Below are 22,999 nucleotides of genomic sequence, written 5' to 3'. Positions count from 1 at the left end.
ACATTTTGAACTGTCCTAATAACGAGAATGTATGAGGAAAATGGAGAGCCTGTCTAGAGTACAGGCGGGGGTCGGGTGGGGAGGAGGGAGACTTGGGACATTGGTGATGGGAATGTTGCACTGGTGATGGGGGGTGTTCTTTACATGACTGAAACCCAAACACAATCATGTATGTAATTAAGGTGTTTAAATAAATTAATAAAAAATATTGATTTAATGTAAAAAAAAAAAGAAAAGTGTTTTTGCAAGGCCAGAGAGATAGCACAGCGGAGAGGGTGCTTACCTGGCCCGCAGCTGACCGGGGTCTAGCCCCACCATCCCAGAGGGTCCTCTGTGCACCCCTGGAGTGATCCCTGAGTAAGTCCTAAGCCCACCTGATACAGCCTAAACGAACAGACCCTTGGGCCCGGAATGATAGTGCAGCAGGGAGGGTTCCATGCCCAGCATTGCAAATGGGTCTTGATCACTCTGCCTGGAGGGAGCCTTGAGCACTGCTGCGTGTGGCCCCAAAACAACCAAAAAACGTTTTTCAGGGCCCGGAGGATAGCACAGCGGCGTTTGCCTTGCAAGCAGCTGATCCAGGACCAAAGGTGGTTGGTTCGAATCCCGGTGTCCCATATGGTCCCCCGTGCCTGCCAGGAGCTATTTCTGAGCAGACAGCCAGGAGAAACCCCTGAGCATAGCCAGGTGTGGCCCAAAAACCAAAACAAACAAACAAACAAAAAAAAAAAACGTTTTTCAGGACTGGAGGATTTCCAGTCACAGCAGTTTCAGCCCTCCCCTTTCTTTCTCCTTCCCTCATGCAAACTCAGGCCCCAATGGTCACGGCAACAAGCCACGAGCTGTTTTCTGGGAAGACATAACACTGTGCCCACATGCATGGCTGGGACCTGTCTGGGAGGGCCCAGACTGGTGATGCTCGAAGCTTCATGAGTTTTTGGAAAGGGCTGGAAGGAAGTGGCTAGCCCTGGCCAGAAACATAGGCCCACATCTGGGGGATGCAGTTTTAGGGGTTTCAGTTCCAGGTCCTCACCTGCATGTGGGTCCTCCCTAGGAGTCTCAGTAGAGGAGGACAGGGGTCTGAGTATCTTCCACATATTCTACATTTACTTTCCTTCCTCAAAAGGGAAATCCTTTTTCTTTTTAAATTCTATTTTGAGACACACCCAGCTATCTCAAGGCCTCCTCCTGGCTCTGCTCAAAAATTACTCCTGGAGACCAGCGAGATAGCATGGAGGTAAGGCATTTGCCTTCCATGCAGGACAGTGGTTCGAATCCCAGCATCCCATATGGTCCCCTGTGCCTGCCAAGGGGCATAAAGCCTGGAGTAACCCCTGAGCGCTGCCGGGTGTGACCCAAAAACAAAAGCAAAAAATTACTCCTGGCAGCACTTGGAGGGGGGTGGGGAACCACCTGGGATGTCTAGGATTGAACCTGGGTTGGCTGCATGTGAGGCAAGCGCTTCCTACCTGCTGATCCACTTTTTTTTGGGAGCCACACCCAGCAGTTCTCAGGGGTTACTCCAGGCTCCTTGTTCAGAAATTACTCCTGGCAGGCTCAGGGGACCCTATGGGATGCTGGGAATTAAACCCAGGTGGGTCATGTGTAAGGCCAACGCACTTCCGGCAGTGCTATGGCTCTAGTCTCGGGTTTGATTTATTTGGGGGGGAGGGGCACACCTGGCCATGGTCAGGGCTTACTTGTGGCTATCCACTCAAGGATTACTCCTGCCTGGCAAGCTTAGGAGACCATCTGAGGTACCTCTGACCAGCTTAGTATGAATTACGAGACAGGGTGGGCTGGAGTAGGGAGCACAGCACAGGTGACTCCTCAGCATTTCCCCAACTCCAAAAGGAAACATGAGGCTGGTAGGAACTGCAGTGTTAAGGCACATGCCCTGCACGTGGCCTATTGAATCCCTGCCCCCCCGGGGGTGTCCTGACTCACTAGGTGCAGACCTGTACCCCCCAATACTGCCTGGTGATTAGGTCAGTGAACTTTGTTTTTTTTTTTTTTTTTTTTTTTTTTTTTGGTTTTTGAGCCACACCCGGCGTTGCTCAGGGGTTCCTCCTGGCTGTCTGCTCAGAAATAGCTCCTGGCAGGCACAGGGGACCATATGGGACACCGGGATTCGAACCAACCACCTTAGGTCCTGGATTGGCTGCTTGCAAGGCAAACACCACTGTGCTATCTCTCCGGGCCCAGATCAGTGAACTTAGCAGCACACAGTACCCCCAAAGTGTCCTTGTATACCCCCATGGAAAAAAATGGGGAGAGGGGCTGGAGCGATAGAACAAGGCATCTGCCTTGCACACAGCCAACAGGATGGACCCCGGTTGGAATCCAGGCATCCCATATGGTCCCCCGAGCCTGCCAGGAGTAACCCTTGAGCGCTGCCAGGTGTGACCCCAAAATAAAACAAAACAAAATACAAAAATAAAAAGGGGGAGACACAAAATCGGGCCAGAGCCCAGATGCTTCCACTCGTGCACCCAGAGTACCAAGCCATCCACCCCCACTCAAAGATCCACCCATATGCCAGTCCTGATTCCAGAGGCTGGCAGCGGCATTCCTGCTCCCAAGAAGCACAGACACACAGTGTCTCGTATGAAAATAGAGTATTTTATTCCTGATGTGGATGAGGGCAGGTGGGATGGCCACACAGGAGCTCAGTGTAATGGGGAGGAAGCAGACATTAGAGAAGTGACAAGGGACAAAATACGGGTCCAGTGCAGCGTCTGACTTGAGTTAGAACAAAGTTCAGTGTTGACCACGTGTTTGGGGGGCCCAGTCCTATTGGCTCCCAGGACATTACTCATCTTGTCATGGCCCCCTAAGCATGGGGATCCCGAGATCAGGGCACCATCTGCTCGTGGGGCAAACAGGTTCTATGCTGGGGCTCCTATTCCGAATGTGGCTTGTGAGATGTGAGGTGCATTGTTTCCCTATGTAGCTATGCGGCCCTTGACCACAGCCAACAACGCCTGGTATTCCCAGCGGTGAAGATGGTCGAGCCCAGTATTGGGGTGTTTGGAGGAAGGGTGGTACAAGTGCTTTCCAGCACCTTCTGGAAGCTCCCATGAGCCTCACCCTGAGCCCAGAGTCACATAGTTTAGTGCCCCACAAACCGCAACGAACAGCAAACACCACCTAGTTCTTCAAGCAGGATGTGTACCCATGCCCCGCAGGGGAGTTGGGGTCTGATGTTTGCCAAGCTGGGGTGAGGGTATGAGCCCTGAGCCCCCAAACCATCCTCCATCCTTCACTTGGTCTGTGCTGGTCCCCACTGCGAAGTAGTAGGGAGAATCCTCAAGCAGATCTCGGCCCCCAAAACTACCCAGAATGATTCATTTAGGGTGAAAAAACAACTTCTACAAGCTCCAAACCTTCATCCCAGTCTATATTGGAGACAGGTCTGTGGAGGTTCCTGCACCCCAGGCAGCCCCAACAGATAAGGACTCACTTCTCAGTACCTATGTGAGAACCCACATGTTAGAGTGAGTACCCACTCCTCTCCACACACTCCCAGAATCCAGCTTCCAAGAGGGGGTGTACCCCGCGCCACCCCCATCTCTGGTCTCCTCCAATCTGAATCAAAGATGAATCGCACAAAGTGATCTCTGATGGCCGTGTTAGGATTTGTCTTTTTAATCATTTTAACATAAAAATATTTTTTTTTGCAAAAATACTCCAGGCTCTTTTTCTCTTATAAGTCTTTCCCCCCACCCACCACCCACATCTTGTAAAAAGTCCCCTGGCCCTGCCTTCGTACATAAAGCACTTAGTAATGCGTCGAAAAGTGCCCTTGAGACCAACCAGCTGAAGATTGGGAGACTGGGACAAAACAGAAGGAGAGGACGAACAAGACAACAAGACAAAGGAGCCCGTGGCTGCTGGAGGGCTGGGGTGGGGAGCAGGCACCTGAGAAAGAAGCGACCAGCCCCCAGCATGCCCCTTCTCGGAAACCCAGGCCACAGGACTGCAGTGGGTTGAAGTCATTAAACAAGTTAGATTCTAAAAATACCAAGTGTTGGGAGGGGGGTTGGAGAGGGTCACAGAGTCACTCGTGTGCACATCGTGTCACCACTAACAGACTGGACTGTGGGCATCCCGGGTGACTGGCCCCGGCGCCCATGCCATTGAAAGAGGCAGAAGGGACATTGGTGTGGTCGTTCGGCTCCTCGTAGCATTCTCTCTCTTTTTGGCACAGCTCTCGCTCTTTCTCCTCGCTCAGTTCAATTCATGAGCCTGTTGGCCTCGCAGTACATCCTGTCCGAGGACAACTCCACCGCACACGCGTGTCTCTCTGACATTGGTGTGAAGCTTCAGGACAAACAAGCAAACAGACAAACCAATGGACCCTCAAGTGGCCCGGGAGACGTGCTGGTGTTGCAGGCCAAGTGCGTCCAGTTTGGGTGGGGCAGGTCAGTGTCACCCACTGTGTCCCTTCACTGCTGGGCCACTCCCATTGAGGCGCTCAGTGTCTTGGCGGCTCTGCTCTGCCTTTACTTCCGTAGGTCCAGGACGCACACCTGAGGGAACAGTGCCGGGGACCCGGATTGAGCTCTGGTCTCGAACCCCACCCCAAGTCATCCTGGAGAGGAGCGGCCTGAGCCAGGAGGTGACAGACACAAGCCAGGTACCTCCTGGCCCTCCAAGCTGTGCTGCAGATGCCCCCAAAGTGGCAGCATGTCATGGAGAAGAGGCCGGTTCCTCTCCAGATCACACCCCCACCCCCTGGGTGTCTCCCCTGCCAACCCCTGCCCCCCAGCAGCTGCTTACAGAGCCATCGGACGCGCTGGCCCCCACTTTGTCCCCTCGGGCATTCCAGCACACTTCGAAGATGCCACCTGTACCCCGGTAGCTGTGCACTAGGCTCCCACTCTGCAAGGGGAAAAGCCATGAGCGGAGACCCCATGCCTCTGCCCACCCTGGGGACACTGGTTAGAATATGCCAAAACAGTATCCAGCCAGGATAGCTGGTGCCTTGGGGAACATTTCCCATTGTCCCCACCCAACTGGCTTCCATCCTTGGGAAAAGGGAACCATTCTGCCGCCCCTACCCCCAAATCTTCCTGTGTCCACTGCAGGAAGCAGGAGGATTAAGACCCCACTTGGTGGCCTCCAGGACTGGTCAAGCTAGGGCCAAATATGCCTCTAAGTCTCCCCTAAAATTTTCCAGGGAGGCTTCTGGCCCACACACAGTACTGCTCAGAGGCTACTCCTGCCTCTGTACCCAGAGGATCAAGCCTGGACTTATTGCATACAAGGCAGCACCCTACTCATTGGATGACTTCTCTGGCCCTTGCCAGTAACTTTATTTTTTTATTTCAGGGTCACACCCAAGGCTGCTTAGGGACCAGTCATGACAGTATTTGAAGGATCTTATGGGGACCACTCTGACCCTTCCCTGAAGCTATTGCTGACCCTCGCACCCTGGGTACATGGTTCTCTGAGTTTGATGAGAGGACGCCTGAGGGGTGCCCCAAGCCCACATGGCCAAGACAAGGCTGGGTCCCGTGTCTCGGGCATTTACCTGAGTGCTCCAGATGTGCACACACTTGTCAAAGGAGCCGCTGGCCAGGTACTTGCCATCGGGACTGAAGGCCACACTATAGACGGGCTCCTGGTGCTTGGTGAGGGTGTGCACGCACACGCCCCGCTCCACGTCCCAGAGGCGCACCGTTGAGTCGAACGACGCACTGGGGAGAGGTCTCAGCCATAAGTCTCCCCACCCCGATGTGACAGATACAGTGCAAGTGGCTCAGGACACAGAGCGCACCACCTGCGACACTCTGGGAATCACTCCTGGAAGTACTTGGGGCTGGGGGCCATGTGGTGCTGGGGACTGAACCCAGACCCCCACACACACACATAAAGCACACAGGCCAGCCTATTCCATTCAAGTTTGAATTTGGGAGGGGAGGTTGCTCCACACCCAGCAGTACTCAGAACTTTTCTGGACTGTGCTCAGGGTTCACTCCTGGCAGGGCTTGGAAAATTATCTGGGGTGCTGGAATGAACCCTGGTCACGTACAAGCAAGGCAAGAGCCCTCCGCACTATACTGTCTCTCTGGTCCCCACTCTGCCCTGCCCCATCTGCCCATACCTGGCCAACATGCTGTCAGTGGCTGGTCCCGCGTGGCTCCACTTGATTGTGTAGATCTCTTTGCTATGTGCTTGCAGGTCGTGGACACACGTGTCCTGCTTCATGCTCCAAATCTACAGAACATAGGGGACCGGGTAAGCCACCACGCAGGCAGCAGGGACTGAGCCTCTGGAGGAAGGGGGCGTGGCTTTACCTTCAACGTCATGTCATCAGAGCAGGACGCTAGCAACATCCCCGAAGGGTCCCATTTGATGGCGTTGACCTCGTTCTGGAAAGAGCCAAGAGCAAGGATAAGAGCTGCAGGAAGCTCGGGTGGCCAGCAGGGGGCGGCAGTGGCACATCAGTGACAGCAGGAAAACCCCATCAGGCCACACAGGCCTGCAAAGAGGGTTGAGGTACAAGCCCACCCTCCAAGGAGGGAGAGAGGAAGAGTAAGAGAGGGAGGGGAGAAAGAGAGAGACACAGAGAGACTGAGAGATCATAGGCAGGACTAGAGAGAACTAGCAGAACAGCAAGAAACCAACCCTTTTGCAAGGAGAATCCTTGCAACCTGAGCAGCAGAGCCATAGTAGGGCGGCGAGTTTGCTTCACATACATCCCACCGGGTTCAATCCCCAGCATCCCATATGATCCCCCAAGCCTGCTAGGATTCATTCCTGACCGCAGAGCCGGTAGTAAACCCTGAGCACTGCCCGATATGGCCTCCCCCAGAACGAAAAAGGGTAAACCCACTGTTGAAGGCAGCTGGACCTCATCTCCACACTCCACCAAGGAGACGCCAGCCCGAGGCAAAAATACCTCTTTCGACTGTGCCCTCCAGTGTCCCCCATTCCCCAATCCCCCATCTCCTGCCTGCCCTCACCGTGTGTCCCTGGAAGGTCTTGACTGGCCTGTCACAGCCCAGCCGGCACACGTGGATGCACATGTCAGTGCTGCAGGAGGCAAAGGTGGTGTTGTTCTGCCAGTCCACGTCCAGGGCAGGGGCTGTGGGCACAGGAGAGCAGGTGGCTGTGGCGGGAGGAGCCACCCCAGAGCTCCCAAGCAGTACCCCGGCATCAGATTCCCCCCCCCCCCCCGCACTGAGTTCCCTGAGATTTCCGAATCATGTTCTATCTCATCCCAAGCAGTGTCGGGGACAGATGCACTGGGAGAGTCATGTACCTACATGAGTGAGTTTGTGTGTGTGTACATGTATGAGAGAGTGAGACAGAGGAGGAAACAGACACAGAGAGACGGAAAGAAATAGATACAGAGAATGTGAGGGAGAGAGAAAGAGAGACAGAGAATCCATCGCCCACCAATGTGGGCCATGAGCACACTGGCAGGACAAGTCCACACAGCAGAGAGTCCAGTTGGTGCGTTCTGGGGCCCCATGACGACCCCAGGACACCCACGACCTGCAAGCACATGCAAAGTCATGGGCCACAGCAGGGAAGGGGCAGCCCTGACTGGCTCCATCCATAGCACTCTACAGCCCCCCAGGACTGAACCCGCCCCTGAAGGTATACAGCAGTTCGGGAAGGGTCTAGATGTGGCAGAGCTGGTATCCCAGAGCTGAGTTTCCCAGGGACATCACATGCACTGGGCACCCCGCACTCACCCGAGTGGAAGGGGAACTGCTGCTTGGCCTCGCCGGTATGCGCATCCCAAATGATCGTTGTCTATGCTCCGCACAGAGAAGCTCGAGGTTAGCAACCGCCCCCCGAAGCAGCTCCCCCAAAGGGGCCCATCTCCTCCCTCCCCTTCTTCCTCCAGCAGCTGGAGTGAGACACACACAAACACATAGTCTAGGACACAGAAACTGCCCTCCCGCCCCCGGTGGGCTGTGTGCCCCAGACAGCAGGCATCGGCTCATCCCCAGGATATGGCAGGCACGTTCCCCCATTTCTGCCTTGCTGGTGTTGATTTGGGGACTACTTCCGGCAGTGCTCAGGGGTCACTTCCGACAATGCTCAGGGACCCTCTGTGGTGTTAACATTTGAATTCAGATCGGTCATATGCATGTGCCTTAATCCTGTATCATCTCCCTGCGTTCCTTCCTTTATTTTTCTACTTAGGTGTCCACACCCCATGCTGCTCAATTATATGGGGTGCTGGAGCCTGAAGCCCAGCCTTCTGCATGCAAAGTACATGTACCCACCCGTTGAGTAGTCTCTCTTAGCAAGGTACTGGCAATTCTAACCTCAGCACCCCAATGCAACTGTTTCCTGGGGAGATGGGTGGGGGAGCCAGGCCTTACTGGCTGGGACACCCAAGTGCCCTCAAACCTAAGAGCTCCCTGGGAGAGCTGCTGGGAACACTCGGGCACTCCTTAGTGTTCCTGAGCCAGAGAAAGGGCAGCAGGGTGCAGTGCAGGATCCCAGCCTGGGTACAAGAGTTTAGGGGCCGGAGAGATAGCATGGAGGTAAAGCATTTGCCTTGCATGCATAAGGTCAGTGGTTCGAATCCCGCATTCCATATGGTCCCCTGAGCCTGCCAGGAGCGACTTCTGAGCATAGAGCCAGGAGTAACCCGAGTGCCGCCGGGTGTGACCCAAAAACCAAAAACCAAAACAAGGCAAAAAAAAAAAAAAAAGCACAAGAGTTCATTCATGTCACAGCGGCAGCTCTGGAACTTTCTGCTGCTGGCCGGTATGCACAACGCTCCATCCTGCTTCACACAAGTGTCTCCAGAGCCTCTTGCAGAGTCTGTTTATGAACCAAGAGGTGTCACACAGGACAAAGTGCCTTCTAGAAGCAGAACCACACTGCAGGCTCCTTCCTATACAGCTCCTTCTCTTCCCAGCTAGGACTTTGGGGAGCATCAGCCCTCCTCCTCCGACCTGGCTGCTTTTTTTTAGCATTTCAGAGAATCTGATCAGCTTTGAGAATTCTTAAGTCTAAATGAGAATTAGACTGTTGGATTGAAAGCAAAACAATTCATGGTCCTAGGCAATTGCCCTCAAGATGTGGAACAACTTTTTGGTCAGGGTGACTATTTTAGGCCGATAGATCCTATCAACCTCAAGCCTCCCCAGGTAAACAATGAAAACCACTGCAGGCTATTTCAAACAAACAGTTTAGATCATGTACCAATAAAACTTTATTGACAGCAATAAACTAGTGGCCATACTTTAGCCCATGGCTTCCCAAATGACTTCTCCAAGATCATGACAATGTTTCCAGTGAAGTCTATGATTTCCTATTGAATTATAAACTCCAGCTGGACATTACAGCACCAGATCAAGTTTCCAAACCACCATGCAAGATGCAAAGCCATGTGTGAAACAAATTCCTTGAACCCAATTTTCGATTTCTTTTTTGGTTGGTTCACTCTGGACCCCAACTCTTTGATTTCTTAATATTTTAGAACTCATTCTCTAAAGCAATGACTTAAGAGCTCACAGACCAGACAAACCTTTTTCTTCAAGGTTATTTGGGGCGAGGTCCTAGGGATGTCAGAGTCCAACTGGCCTCCAGGAAAGAGAAAGCGAAACTGCCACGCACATGCACACATGCAAGTACGAGACTCAGAATTGGGTGCAGCCTGCAAACTGCATCCCTTGCATCTGTCCAGCGCACCTTTACGGAGACAATGTGGAGTGCCAGGACTAAAGTTCAACCCCCATCAATGGGCAAAGCAAGTGAATTTTGCACATCAGCTCTGCAGATCTGATGCGTGTATCTTTCCCCTTTAGCTGATTTCATAAGTCAATTAACAGACTTCCCTTTTAAATTATGAACTGTTGCCTGGGGCAGTTGAGCAGAAGGGGGGGGGGGAGGGACTCACACACATACATCCTGCTATCTCCTGCTTCCTCCGACATCTGCAGTCTGATTCGAGATACCAACTGTCACCGCCCACCCCCTCTATGTCCTCAGTGCCTCAAGTATGTGGTGAAAATGCTTCAGACACGCCCCATTCTCCGAACTCACGAATGTAGATGGGGAACACAACCAGCAAACACTATTATTGTGAGCAAGATGTTTACACAGCAAACCAGATCCAAGCCAGGAAAATGAGGGGCTGGAGCAACAGACTGGTGGGTAGGACAGCCAATATGCATTCCACCCCTGGCAGCCCATTGGGCTCCCTAAGGACAGCCTTGAGTGATCCCTGAGTACAGTGGGGTCACAGTGGGGTGCGACACCAAAACCAAACCCGGGTTCCCATTACTCACGGGAAGCTGGAAGAGACCTGGGGCAAGCAGGGAATGCAGAGAAGCCTTGGGAGGTAGTAATACTCACTTTGTCTACACCCGCGCTCAGAATATAATTCCCCTTTTTGTTCCACTTCAAGGCAAAGATGGGACCTTTGTGTTGGCCTAAGGTGCTGGCGAGGTTACCTGCGGTGGGAGAAGGGGCCCACATGCCCAGCCCCAAGTCATAGCACAGCCGGCGTGGGTCACGCACATCTCCCTTCCCCTGGGGGGTGGGGGTGGTCGGTCCGTACCGTCTCCTGTCCAGATCCGGGCGAAGCCGTCGTACGAGCCTGTGGCCAGCAGGGTCCCATCACTCTGTGGGTCAGGAAGAAAAACTGAAGCCAAGGCATCACCCCGGAAAAGAGTTGTGCCAGCACCCCACCACGAGAATGAGGCTTCCCCAGTGTGTCCTAGCAGAGGGACTCCCTAGATTAACCCTGCAGGTGCATTTTGGGTAAAAGGAACCCGGCTCACCAGCATCACAAGCAGGACCTGTGTGTGTACCCCGAGCAAGCAAATGTGCACCCCCTGACTTAACGTGTATGCGCCCAGCAATTCCAGGGATTTGGCACCAGGGTGGGTCCAGGAGGAGCTTACGTTCCAGTCAAGAGAGGTGACGTCCTTGTTACTTGGGACATCATGGCCACCCTCGCGGATGCAATGCCTGAGCACCAGCTGCGTGGAGCCGCCACTGCTGTTCTCATTCAGATTCCAGATCCGCGCAGTGGAGTCCCCCGACCTGCCGAGGGGAAAGGCCACAATGTGGGGCATCTACACAGCCAGCTCTGGTTCCTGCCTTCGCCATCTCCGCATGTGCAGATGAAGGTTCAGAAGGCACCAGCCAGCAAGAAGCGGGGGGTTCTGCTCGGTACCCCACCTCACACCTCAGAGTAGCCCCATCCATGCTCAAAGCAGGGCATGGAAGCACCCAGGGGACCCTCTGTGCCCACCATCCCCACCACAGGATTTACCCAGAGGCCAGGAGGTCGCTGACTGGGTTCCAGGCACAGATGAACACCTCGGACTCATGGCCACGGAGAACAGTGGCCTTGCTGGAAGGGATCTCCACGTCCCCATCAATCTCCATGGGCTTGGAATGGTTGTCTGGGGGCACATGGAGGACGCATGCCTGAACACCAGGGCCTAGTAGGACCCAGCACCAGACCCTGCCTTTGGGGTGGGGGGCTGGCAAATGGGGTGACTGAGAGGTGCCTGAGCAATGGAAATGGGGATCCATTGTAACTGGAACTCATGACTGGCTCACCGCCAGGGAAGGGCCAGGCAGGAGAGAGGTGCCACCAGAAGCTGGCAGCCAGGCCTGTACCTATGGCCGAAGCAGGTTTTCTTCTGACGGGACAGGCTCATCTATGATTCCCTCAGCCAGAATCCTCGCCACTCTGCCGCTCCCCGCCCCCTCAAACATCCATTTCTTTTTTCTATTTGGGGATGGGGGGAGAGGGTCCCTCCACTGGCCAAGGGCCTGCACTTACAGAGGGGTCCCCGGAGGACCCCACTTACTTGTGGCGTGTGCGCCATTCTCCTCTCCGTTCACAGTGGCCTCGCCGTTCTTTGGTGCATTTGGCTGCGAACCGACTGCTGGTGTGGTGCCCGCTGGTGTGGTCGTGGCAGCTGTGGTACTCGCCGCCGCTGCCGCACTAGCCTGCTGCTGTGCCAGCTTCTCCCGGAAGGCCTGCTGCCGCGTCTGCACCACGTCGGGCATCACCGCGTCGATAAGAGACAGGGACTCAATGGGGCGGCCGTCGAACACTGTGCCATCCTGAGAAGACCAAGGACAGTGCCACGCGGCTCTGAGGTCTGGCAGCCACCCCAGCACTCCAGCAAAGACAGGTGCCTGGATTCACTGCTGGCATGCGCGCGCACAAACACACACACACACACACACACACACACACACACACACACACACACACACACACACACACACACAGCCACCCAGTGGGCAGAGAGGCTGGGTGGACACAGTTGAGGCCCCCAACAAACAAAATGAGGCCAGGTGTCAGGGACTCCTGAACTCAGGCCCTGTAGCCAAGACATAGAAGTATCCGCCCTGAATAACTCTCAGAGGAGGGTGTTTCTGAACCCTTGGGAAGACACTAGCACTCACCAGGACACGGCTTTGGTTGGCTCTGCCAATGTGCCATTGGGGGAGGGTGCTTGCTACATGCCCAGACTCCTGACCCTTTTTCTCTCTCTCTCCCTCCTTCTCTCTCACATGCAGAGTGTGCTCAGCACATGGCACCATCTCTTTGCCTATCAATAGGAGGGAGGTTGTCATTGAACTCATGGGCACCCAAGCACCATGAAAGTGATTTCCGGCCACTCAAGGACATCCTGGGGGGAGGGGAGAAGGAAATTCTCTGCTGAGGGGTGCAGCACTCACCCCTAGAGGGTTAAGGATGAGGTAGGACAAAGGGTGTCATTTAAAACCCAGCGAGCAAGGTTTGGGTATTGTTTTGTTTTGTTTTGTTTTTGGGGCCACAAGCGGTGATGCTCAGGGGTTACTTCTGGCTGTGAGCTCAAAAATCACTCCTGGTTTGTAGGACCATATGGGACGCTGGGGGTCAAACCTTGGTCCTAGGCTAGTGTGTGTAATGACTGCTCCAACGCTCCAGCCCCGAGGTTTTTGTTTGTTTGGCTTTTGAGCCACACCCGGCAGCGCTCAGAGATTACTCATGGTTCTGTGCTCAAAAATTGCTCCAGGCAGACTCGGGGGACCATATGGAATGCCGGGGATCAAACCAGGTCCATCTGCTTGGCTGCGTGCAAGGCAAACACCCTAATGCTGTGCTATTGCTCCAGCCCCCAGCTAGCAGATTTTTAAAAATAATCCAAAGGGAGGGAGGGAAATGACCCAAGAGGCCAAAGTGCTAGTCCAGCATGAAGGGCAGTGGCCTGTCTGATGTGGTCTGAATCCCGGCATCCCATAAGGTCCCCTGAGCACGCGCGCATGCACACACACACACACACACACACACACACACACACACAACCAGAGTGTAGAGAGCTAAGAATAACCCCTGAGCATCATCAGGTGTGGGCTGAAGACCAACATAGTAAAATACATAAAATCAGACCCCAGGGCCAAGAGAAAAGAAGGGGCTGTGGCCGGAACAGTGTTGTAAGCGGTAGGACATTTGCCTTGCACGCACTAACCTAGGACAGACCGTGATTCAATCCCCCAAAGTCCCATATGGTCCCACAAGCCAGAAGCGGTTTCAGAGTGCATAGCCAGGAGTAACCTGAGCTTCACCGGGTGTGACACCCCCCCCCAAAAAAAAAGAAGGAGCTGTGGCCATGGGCCTGGCAGGAGGTCAAAGCCAGTTTGATCCCTGGCACATCACGGTCCCCCAAGCTCTGCCAGGAGTCACAGCAAATCATGGATCACAGGAAGAGCTGTGAACCCCAGCACACAGAATCCCCAAAATGTCAAAGGAAAAGAGATGCGAAAACAGAACTGTGGCGCATTCTCCCCATGACAAAGGCCACGTGGTTCCCATCAAGCTGAGGAAGTGGCGCTGCGTGTATGTATGGGTGCACCCTATGGGCTGTCTGCCCCCTAATCTGTGCAGGGCTCGTACCTCATTGATGCTGATTTCGGCCTCCACATACTGGAGCCCCTTCTGCAGGATGGAGATGAGTGCTGCAGGTGGCACCAGCGTCCCGTTGATGTTGCTCTGGCTGATGTGGCTCTCAATGCCGAATGTGAAGGCCGAGTGAGAAAACCCTGAGGCACAGGGGAGGGGGAGGGGCAGAGTGAGCCACAGCCAGGTATGGGGCAGGGCTGCCAGGACTGGGAGGAAACACCATGCAAAGTCCAGCTTTGCAGGGGACACAGGCACACAGCCCTGCCAGGGCCCCACACATCTCCACCAAGCAGCTGGAGCCACAGCACAGTGGGAAAGGCACTTGCCTTGCTTGTGGTAAACCAGGGTTCAATCTCTGGCACTGCATCCAGTCCTCTGAGCCCAACGGGGGTGATACCTGAGCTCAGAGCCAGGAATAACCCCTGAGCACCACCAGGTGTGACCCAGAATTATGGAGACTCTGACAGCATCTGTCACTTAGTTGCTGCTTCGTTCACACAAACCTTCTCTCATGACACAGGATAGAGCCTGCAGCTCACTCCGGGATCACACAAGCCACTGAGAGTGGTTTGCAAAGTCCTTCCTTCCTCTGTCCATACAAACAAGGGCTCTCACCCAGCCGGTTCTAAAGTGCTCTGGGAGCTGACCCTGCAGGAGGAGGTGCAGGTTTTGTGCGCGAGGGAAAGCATATTCCCACCAATGTGCCTCATGCCCTAGTCATACAAAGCTACTTGGAGACAACAGAGCAGAGTCAGAGCTTTGTGTCGCCGGAGCACCAAATCCCAGACAGCTTCGCCACCCACGGCTGGAGCCAGGCTGCCAACAGAATGCCCACTTTCAGCTGGCCCAAGTCCCTAGTATAAAAGTGAAACAGGCTTTCTCAGCCAGCACAAGAAAGGCTGCTCAGCACGCCATAGGAAAGCAGAAGTACATGGGAACACCCAGGGTTGCTCTGCAGAAATGGCACATAAGCAGTGGTGGTTTCATAGGCATAACCGTGACTGGGTTTCTTTGTTAAGATTGCGGTGGGTGGTTGGGGGTAAATTGAGGGATGGGGAACAAGTTCTGGGCCGCTGTACATTTATAAATAAAGTTTTATTGAAACACAATCACATCTGTGAGTCACCACGTGGTGGGTGACTGTTGGCCTGGGACAGTGGCAAAGACAGTGTTAAGATCAACGGCCACTGTGGGCTCTCCCAAGCCAGCAGTCCCCCCCCACACACACACACGTACTATCTCTCTAGCCCCACCTGAATGATTTTTTTTTTTTTTGGTTTTTGGGCCACACCCAGCATTGCTCAGGGGTTACTCCTGGCTGTCTGCTCAGACATAGCTCCTGGCAGGCACGGGGGACCATATGGGACACCGGGATTCGAACCAATCACCTTTGGTCCTGGATCGGCTGCTTGCAAGGCAAACGCCGCTGTGCTATCTCTCCGGGCCCCCCCTGAATGATTTTTATAATGATTCTAAATACTGTTGATTTGGGGCCACACCCAGCAGGGCTTTGGGGCTGCTCTGAGTGATGCTCAGAGCTCATTCCCGGTTCAGGATTCTAGGTGGTTTGAAATCTGAGTTTCTTGCACGCAGTCTCCCCATCAGCTTGTGGAGCAATTTCCCTGGACAAATGGCATGTTTGTTTTGAGTTTTGCTCAGGGCTTATTCCTGGCTCTGCACTCAGGAATCACTCCTGGCTGCACTCTGGGGACCATATAGGATGCTGGGATCGCCCGATCTGCACGAGCAAGGCAAACACCCTCCCTGCTGTGCTATGACTCTGGGCCCCAAAGGCCTTTTTTGTAAAACAAGATCCACTAGGATCTTGTCAAAAGTCACTGAAGAGAGTAGAGAAAATTCCTATTCCTTCCTGACAATGCACCCACAGGTCAAGGTCGCAAATATTTAGGGGCAACGTCCCCCCTCTTTGTTGATTCCTTTTCCTCCAATATAAACTCTGTTCTCCTAGTTACATAACCTCATCTCTTCCCCCAGAAAGAAAAAAAAAAGTCCTATTCAAAGCCAGCTATCTCAAATTATTTTATTACTTGCCGGAGAACTTTCTTGGCAGACTTTCTCCTTCCTCGAGGGGAGAAAAAAATACCCTGGAAAATTTTCATGCAAACGGGCAATGCACTGTGTGCTCTGAAAACATCTACTGGGTTCTGCAGCTTCAGGAAGTCCCAAATGCAGGCCAAGGCGATAAAGGAGGAAGAAATGAGAATCCCAGGAAAACCCCAGATTTTTAAAAAGAAAAAAAAAAACTCTTAAATCTCACATTCACAAAATGACTCGGATCTGGCTTGCCAAATAAGGCTCTGTGGAGGAGACTTGGCAAAGCCCAAACAATTTTTATTTCGTTTTATTTGAGACCACACCCAGTGCTGCCCAGAACTTTCTCCTGGCTCTGTGCTCAGGGAACCATATTGGGTACTGGGACGGACTATCTCTTCGGTTCCGGCCCAAACAATTTTTAAGGACCAAGCAGAGGTTAAATTGGGTACTTTGAGCATCTAATTTGTATATCCAGATCGGGAGAAAGGAGGGCAGATGGTAACAGAAGCACCCCAGACACCAGAACCGCACAGAGGAATGCCGAGATACGCCATGCATGTTGCCACCATGCGACTTGCACACACCTATCACCACGGCTTCTTTTGGGGGACAGGGTAGTCAGTAATGACTCCTGGCTCTGCACTCAGGAATCACTCCTGAAGATGCTCAGCGAACCATATGGGGCGCTGGGGATCAAACCCGGGTTGGCTGTGTGCCAGGCAAGCACCCTCCCTGCTGTGCTCAGGCCTAAAGGGAATTTGAACACTGTTAGGTACTCCAATGCAGATCAATCCCAACATCACTTCCCAGGACAGAGGTAGATGCCTCCATCACCTCCTCAAGTGGGCCCTACGAGCAAAGGTGTCGCTGACCCTTTGTAAATCAACACCTGCCCACCAGGTGCCCATGCGGGTGGGTGCCTCTTACCGGACTCTTGCAGGTACCGATACACCAGGAAGTTGACTTCATCACTGGTTATGCTCATCTTAGCCTGACGGGGCAGCGGTGAGGTCTGGAGGAACGGGAGCCACACTCTGGGGACAGCAAGAGGAAGAGTGGTGACACAGGGGTCACCCTTCAGAACCCTAAATTCTCAGGGGTCACCGCAGGCCAATCGGGCCGGTCCCCGCTCCCCTATACATGAGCAGAGCATCAAATAGGGCCAGTGGCTCTGGGAACAGAAAAGGCCACCCTAGGAGTGTGCAGAACACATGATGCCGTACCTTCAGAGTCACTTCATGTGTCCAGGCTGCTCCGGGGGCCGCCCAACATTGGGTCACATGCACCAGGGTCGTCCCGCAAGGACCTGCTAGAAAGAATGGGGGAGATATAAGGACACAGAGCCACTCATCAACCCACCTTGCTTCTCGCCACTGCTGTCTGCTCCCACCCCCCCTCTCCCCGTCCCAGAGAGCTCCCCAAGCACTGCCAGGAGTCCTACCTGTCTAGGGCTGGGAGAAAGGGCAAGGGAGCACTCAACACAGCAAGTGTAACCACCAAACAAGTATAAAAAGTAAAAGAAACCAGTGTAGCCGCACATTCTCTGCGCCCCTTTGGCTTCCTGAAAACCAGCACGACTGTTACTGCTGATTCTCAAAGGCATGGGGTTCACAGACTAGAGATGCTGGGGCATCTTTCAGCCCTTGACTAAACTATAACCCCAGCTGACAGACAAGACAAGGCGAGAAGCAACCCCCGGGACTCTTGAGCACTAATCAGAAGGTAAAGAACCCTCCCCCAAGAAGGACACATAGATTTTCATCAAAAGCTTGGCTTTGATTCATGAGGCTGGAGAGAGAGCACAGCTGGTAACTGGCACGCAGCTGACTTAGGTTTGAACCCCGACATCCATTTGGTTCCCCAGAGCACCACCAGGAGAGATTCCTGAGTGCAGAGCCAAGAGTTGACTCTAAGCACTGCCAAGAACAAAAACAAACACAAACAGAAGTTGGCTTTGAGTCAGACACACACAGACACACACACACAGACACACACACACACACACACAGACACACACACACACACACACACACAGACACACGCACGCAGTCAGCCAGCATTTACTTATGTGACTCATATGTTCCTCAAGCTATTTTTGGGGGGCTGTTTAATAATTGTCTTAAATTCCTACAAAGTTAAAAGCTTAAAAGCTGTAAGAGTTTAAAATACAAGCTGTTATCTACAGACTCAAGAGTTAAGAAAACAAATGACCCTGGCTCTTAGGAAGATCATAAAGGGGGTGTCGGAGTCATTAAATTCGGGACAGCTGTGAGCAAGGCAAGTGCCCTACCTGCTGTACAATCTCTCCAGCCTCTAAAAATGTGTGGCTTTTGATTTTGGTTCTGGGGTCACATCCTGCAGTGCTCGGGACTTAGTCTTGCCCCATAGGTTGAGGGGGCATATGGGATGCCAGAGATCATGCCCTACCCACTGAATCACTGCTCTAGCCCCCTAAAAAAGTTTGTTTTTTGGGGGGGTGTCTTTTTAAAAAAGGAATGGTTAGAGCACTTGCCTTGCTCACAATCCAGGTTCAATCTTGGCACCACATAGGTTCCCTGACCTCAACCAGGAATGATCCCTGGGAGATGAATGAGGAAAAAGGCCCCCCAAAAGGGTGCCAGGTTGAATATAACACAAAGCCCCCTTGCACAGCCAACAAATTTAAAGGGATTTGCTATTACTGAATTACTACAGAACCTTAGCAAATACTCTTAAGTTTCCTTTTTGTTAAGAGACCTAAGTTTACAGAAATCCCAAACTCGGTGATACTTGGCAAAGTTAGTGCTTTGAACACTGCCGGACATGGTCCCCAAAAGTAAGTCGGGCGATTTTCCACCCACCCCCAGTTAAAGAAGGCTGACTGAGGGGCTAGCACGATAATGCAATGGGGAGTGTTTGCCCTGGTTCAATCCCCGGACAGGATATGGTCCCCTGAGCACTGTCAGAAGCTACTCCTGAGCACAAAGCTAGAAGTAACCGCTGAGTATGACCAGGTGTGGCAGAGGAGGTAGACTGAGGGAAGGGCCCTGAGTGCTTTTTGTTTTCCAGAAAGAGTGTGTTCAACCTAATGGAGAACTTCTGATAAGGAAGATAAAAGTTCTGATTTAGGTAAAAAAAAATTTTAAATCCCACTGAAGAAAAACGAATGAGATTTTAACCAAACATGCCTACAATTCACTGATGGCAAATTAAAGTGCAGCTGCCTGAACAAGCTGAAGGAATACTGATTTTACACATACAAAAAAAAAAAAAAATTCTATTGTCAGGGTGGAGGGGATGTTCCAGTGAAGAAATCAAACAATACTCCCCCATACAAGTGAACCCACACAAACAGGACTCAGGATTGGTTCTGTGAATTACAGGGTGGCAGTGGGGCCAAGGGCTGCTTCTGATGAAATCATTAATGCCATCAAGTATCAAAATATGACCAGCTGTCACCACAATAAACCGCAAATTGCTTGAAAATTAAAACACTTAAATGCAGAATAATTCAATAAGCAATTAATATAGAAACAGCTCTTATTACAAGCTATTCTAAAGGGAAAAATAAAGAAAAGGCTTTGGACTCAGAATTCTTCTTTGGTCCAAAGCAGATGGTAACTTACAGATCAATACGTCATATGGAACTGAAGATGATTTTTTATATCTACTTTTTTGCTGTTTTTGGGCCACACATAGCAGCGCTCAGGGGTTACTCCTGGCTCTGTGCTCAGAAGTTGCTCCTGGCTCGGAGGACTATATGGGATGCAGGGGATCGAATCGGGGTCCATCCCAGTCAGCCACGCCCTACTGCTGTGCTATCCTCCGGCCCCTATATCTACATTTTTAAACTCCTTAGGGTGAGATTAGTGTCATTTGTGTTGTATGGAGGGGACAGAGAGTCTGACTTGGGGTAGTAACACTCTGGCCACAGGACACGTGATCGACATTCATTATGTTGGCTGCCAGAAAGAATAAACATGAGAAATTTTACGACTCTACCTGGTCGTAACAGATGTTCCCCTTAATCAAACCCAAGTAAAGCCGTTTTTCATAATGAACACTGAGGGAAAAAATAGACAAGATGCCAAACATTTGTGTGAAACTTGATTTCAGAGAATGCAATACTGTGCATGCGAGTGCAGGAACATGAATGTGTCAACGTGAGTAGTGATCAAACCCGGTTGGCTACCTGCGTGCAAGATCCCACCTGCCTCTCTCCTGCCCCACTGTGGAGCTGTGGGGATGCTCAGGACACTCATTCCTGGGTCAGAGCTCAGACTCACTTCTGCCGGACTCGGGAACCCCGAGTGATGCTGGGGATCAAACAGGCTCAGCAAGTGTGTGACCCATGGTACCATCTCTTTGGCCCCTCCATACACTGCAATTTTTGAGCTCACATAGCCCATAACTTTATACCCACATCCTGCTGGACAATATTCTTTACAAGTTACCCTGAGCCCCTGGGAGCTGCCTGGCTCTGCTAAGTGTGAATGGTCCAGACAAGAGCCCAGCAACAGAAATGCAGGGAGCAAGTGTGAAATGAAGTGGCAATGATGGGTGTTAGGTTACACCTTATTTTACCCAAAACAAAGATCATCCCTGGTTCCTTTGTATGTTTGTTTACAACTTGGATTTACCCCAAAACAAAGATTGTCTTCCTTCTAAACCTGGGTGAGGCTGGCTCAGGATAGTCTGAGTTATCTGTCCTTACTCCCCCACCTAGGTTGGTCTCTGTGCTCAATAAAAATGGCAGTTCTGGCAGGCAGCTGGGAGAGATACGAGGTAGAAGACTGCTAGTCTGTGTGTTTCACCCTCAGCCGGGTTTGGATTATTTCAGACTTGTTCACCTGGGGTTGGAGATAAGGCGTGTGGGGTGATTTTACAGATGGGCATAAATCATACAGGGATCAGGAACTACCAAGACCAGCCTTGATGTGTGCAGGGACGGATGTGCCCAAATATACATGTAGAGAGGCAGGCATATAAACACATATGCACACGTACATAACATATACATGTACACACAGCACACAAACACATGCGTATGATGTGTATATACACACAGCATACTCACACACATAGGCCTACACATATACAAGGACACCAGCATCTGCGTGGTGCCAACTGCACAGTTTGGACACCAACATCACCCAAGATGGCATCTCAGTGGCAAAGAAACTGGCATCGTGAGGGCAGAAATGGAGAATGAGTGTCCCAGCTTTTCCCTTTTCCCACCGGAAGGCTTGAAAACGAAGCGTGACAGAGATACATGGAGGGAGGCAACTGCCACACACCACACTCATCACACAGACACGCAGGGGCCCGAAAGGTGCCACCCACTCAGGCCTCCAGATGTGTGGAGTTGAAGGGGCTCAGCACAGGCTGCGCTATTTGGGGGGTGCACCCTTGGAGGTGCTCAGGGGTACTGCTGGCTCTGCACTCAGGAATCACTTCTGACAGGCTCAGGGACCCTCTGGGATACCAGGAATCAAACGCCTTTCGGCGCCATGCAAGGCAAGCACCCTCCCCACTGTACTATCACTCTGGCACCACCAGCACAGGCTATGCTTTGTGGGCAAAAGAAATACTGGTCCTCCTCCCCAAAGGCCTGACTTCCTGAGCTCAAAGTAGGGGACTTAGTCTCATTCTGTGAAGAGGGAGAAAGGAAAAGCAGCTTCCGTTCTGGGACAGGCATCCACGATTTTAGCCCTGGCTTGCTGCAGAAGAGGAGAGGAAATGCAGTTCACCACGTACTGAGTACCTAAAGCACACAGCGCTCTTCTTTCTGGTCGCTGCTTCTTTTTCTGTTATGTTTTAAGGCCTCTTTCCTGTCTTCTACTACAGCGAACAAAGAGCAGCTAAAACCCAAAACACGACGAAAGCGTTTCAAAGAATATTCTCAGCAGGTCTTGCAACACAACCAACCTAGATTCAATTCCGAGTATCCCATATGGTTCTCCTCCCAGCACTGCCAGGAGTAACCCCTGAGCACAGAGCAAGGAGTAACCCAAGTACTGCTGGGTGTGTCCCCCCCCAAAAAAAGATAAGCCTGGAGGTGAATCAGGTGGAAAGACCACATTCCCAAGAAGGTGCCTTTCAACCTTCTCTTTTGGTTTTGGTTTCTGGCCCACACCCTGTGGTGCTAAGGACACCGTTTTCTACATCAAGATCATTTTTTTCCTTTTCGCCTTCACATAAATCATTCAATATTCATGATTCGCCGCAATCCCCGACATTCTATTATAGGCTGACGGTCTCACACATTCCATATTCAAGTCTGAGCTGTGGTGCAATAGGAGAGAAAAGAGGTTCCCAGGAGGGCCCTTCTCAATCAGCCTCATTTCTCTGCTCACCGATGAAACTCAAGGGCAGGCAGGCACCGCCAGAGGTGGGGACCAGGGACCGTTAAAGCCAGGCTGCGGGCAGAGAACAAGAGACGAGGGGCCACAGGACAAAGAGCTGGTAGCACAGAAGCAACACAACTAAATTAGCAGCAATGGCAAAAGAAAACACAATAATTGCTAAGTTCCAGATTTGTTTCTCAAACGCTCAGTTATGAAACTGCAGCAACACTGCACATTAGTGTGTGTGTGTGTGTGTGTGTGTGTGTGTGTGTGTTTTGGGGGTGAAGCATGGCACTTACTGTGTTTTTCACTCTATGAGACACATGTAGTTTTTAGATGAGGAAAACAAAAAAATGTTCTAAAACAAATGGTATACTAAAATCTTTAATAAAATATAACAGAACAATATTTCAATCAATCATGCTAAGTGAACAGCAGTCAACGTGACATTCAGAATCATTATGACTGTCTCTCCTCCCCTGCATTCAGGCTTCAGCTCCAGGCAGCATTTGCTTCATAAGACGTACAGACATTTCCCCCCACCTCTGGGTGTGTGTGTGTGTGTGCATCTTATGGTACAAAAAATAGGGTAAATTTGACAGAGCAATCCTGAGCTAAGGGGATCCATCTGCTCCAGCAATGCTGTCACTCAACACCCCAGTTCTACAGTGTTCTATCATCTTGTTCACAAACAACACCCACTCCGGCTTCCCATGACCTGCTA

The 22,999-nt window shown here is 52.0% G+C and overlaps 1 protein-coding gene across 2 annotated transcripts in view; it reads right to left on the bottom strand.

Moving 5' to 3' along the window:
* Window positions 1–4,198: 4,198 nt before the first annotated feature.
* TBL1X (transducin beta like 1 X-linked) overlaps window positions 4,199–22,999 on the bottom strand; it is a 32,813-nt gene continuing 14,012 nt past the window's right edge. Inside the window, exons 2-16 of one of the 2 annotated variants that reach the window (XM_049766753.1) lie at window positions 17,173–17,255; window positions 16,877–16,983; window positions 13,889–14,034; window positions 11,808–12,066; window positions 11,261–11,393; window positions 10,887–11,028; window positions 10,541–10,604; window positions 10,336–10,433; window positions 7,710–7,770; window positions 6,972–7,093; window positions 6,303–6,377; window positions 6,110–6,222; window positions 5,537–5,702; window positions 4,783–4,884; window positions 4,199–4,532 (exon numbers count right to left, since the gene is read on the bottom strand). In XM_049766753.1, the coding sequence (XP_049622710.1) occupies window positions 4,506–4,532; window positions 4,783–4,884; window positions 5,537–5,702; window positions 6,110–6,222; window positions 6,303–6,377; window positions 6,972–7,093; window positions 7,710–7,770; window positions 10,336–10,433; window positions 10,541–10,604; window positions 10,887–11,028; window positions 11,261–11,393; window positions 11,808–12,066; window positions 13,889–14,034; window positions 16,877–16,934 (1,566 nt within the window). In that variant the 5' untranslated portion in view covers window positions 16,935–16,983; window positions 17,173–17,255 and the 3' untranslated portion in view covers window positions 4,199–4,505. Of the gene's footprint in view, window positions 4,533–4,782; window positions 4,885–5,536; window positions 5,703–6,109; window positions 6,223–6,302; window positions 6,378–6,971; window positions 7,094–7,709; window positions 7,771–10,335; window positions 10,434–10,540; window positions 10,605–10,886; window positions 11,029–11,260; window positions 11,394–11,807; window positions 12,067–13,888; window positions 14,035–16,876; window positions 16,984–17,172; window positions 17,312–22,999 lie in introns of those variants that run through there. The other variant, XM_049766752.1, reaches the window with a different exon arrangement.

This window comes from Suncus etruscus, chromosome X (assembly GCF_024139225.1).
Source record: "Suncus etruscus isolate mSunEtr1 chromosome X, mSunEtr1.pri.cur, whole genome shotgun sequence".
Lineage (NCBI taxonomy): Eukaryota > Metazoa > Chordata > Mammalia > Eulipotyphla > Soricidae > Suncus > Suncus etruscus.
This window is presented reverse-complemented; position numbering and strand designations above follow the sequence as displayed.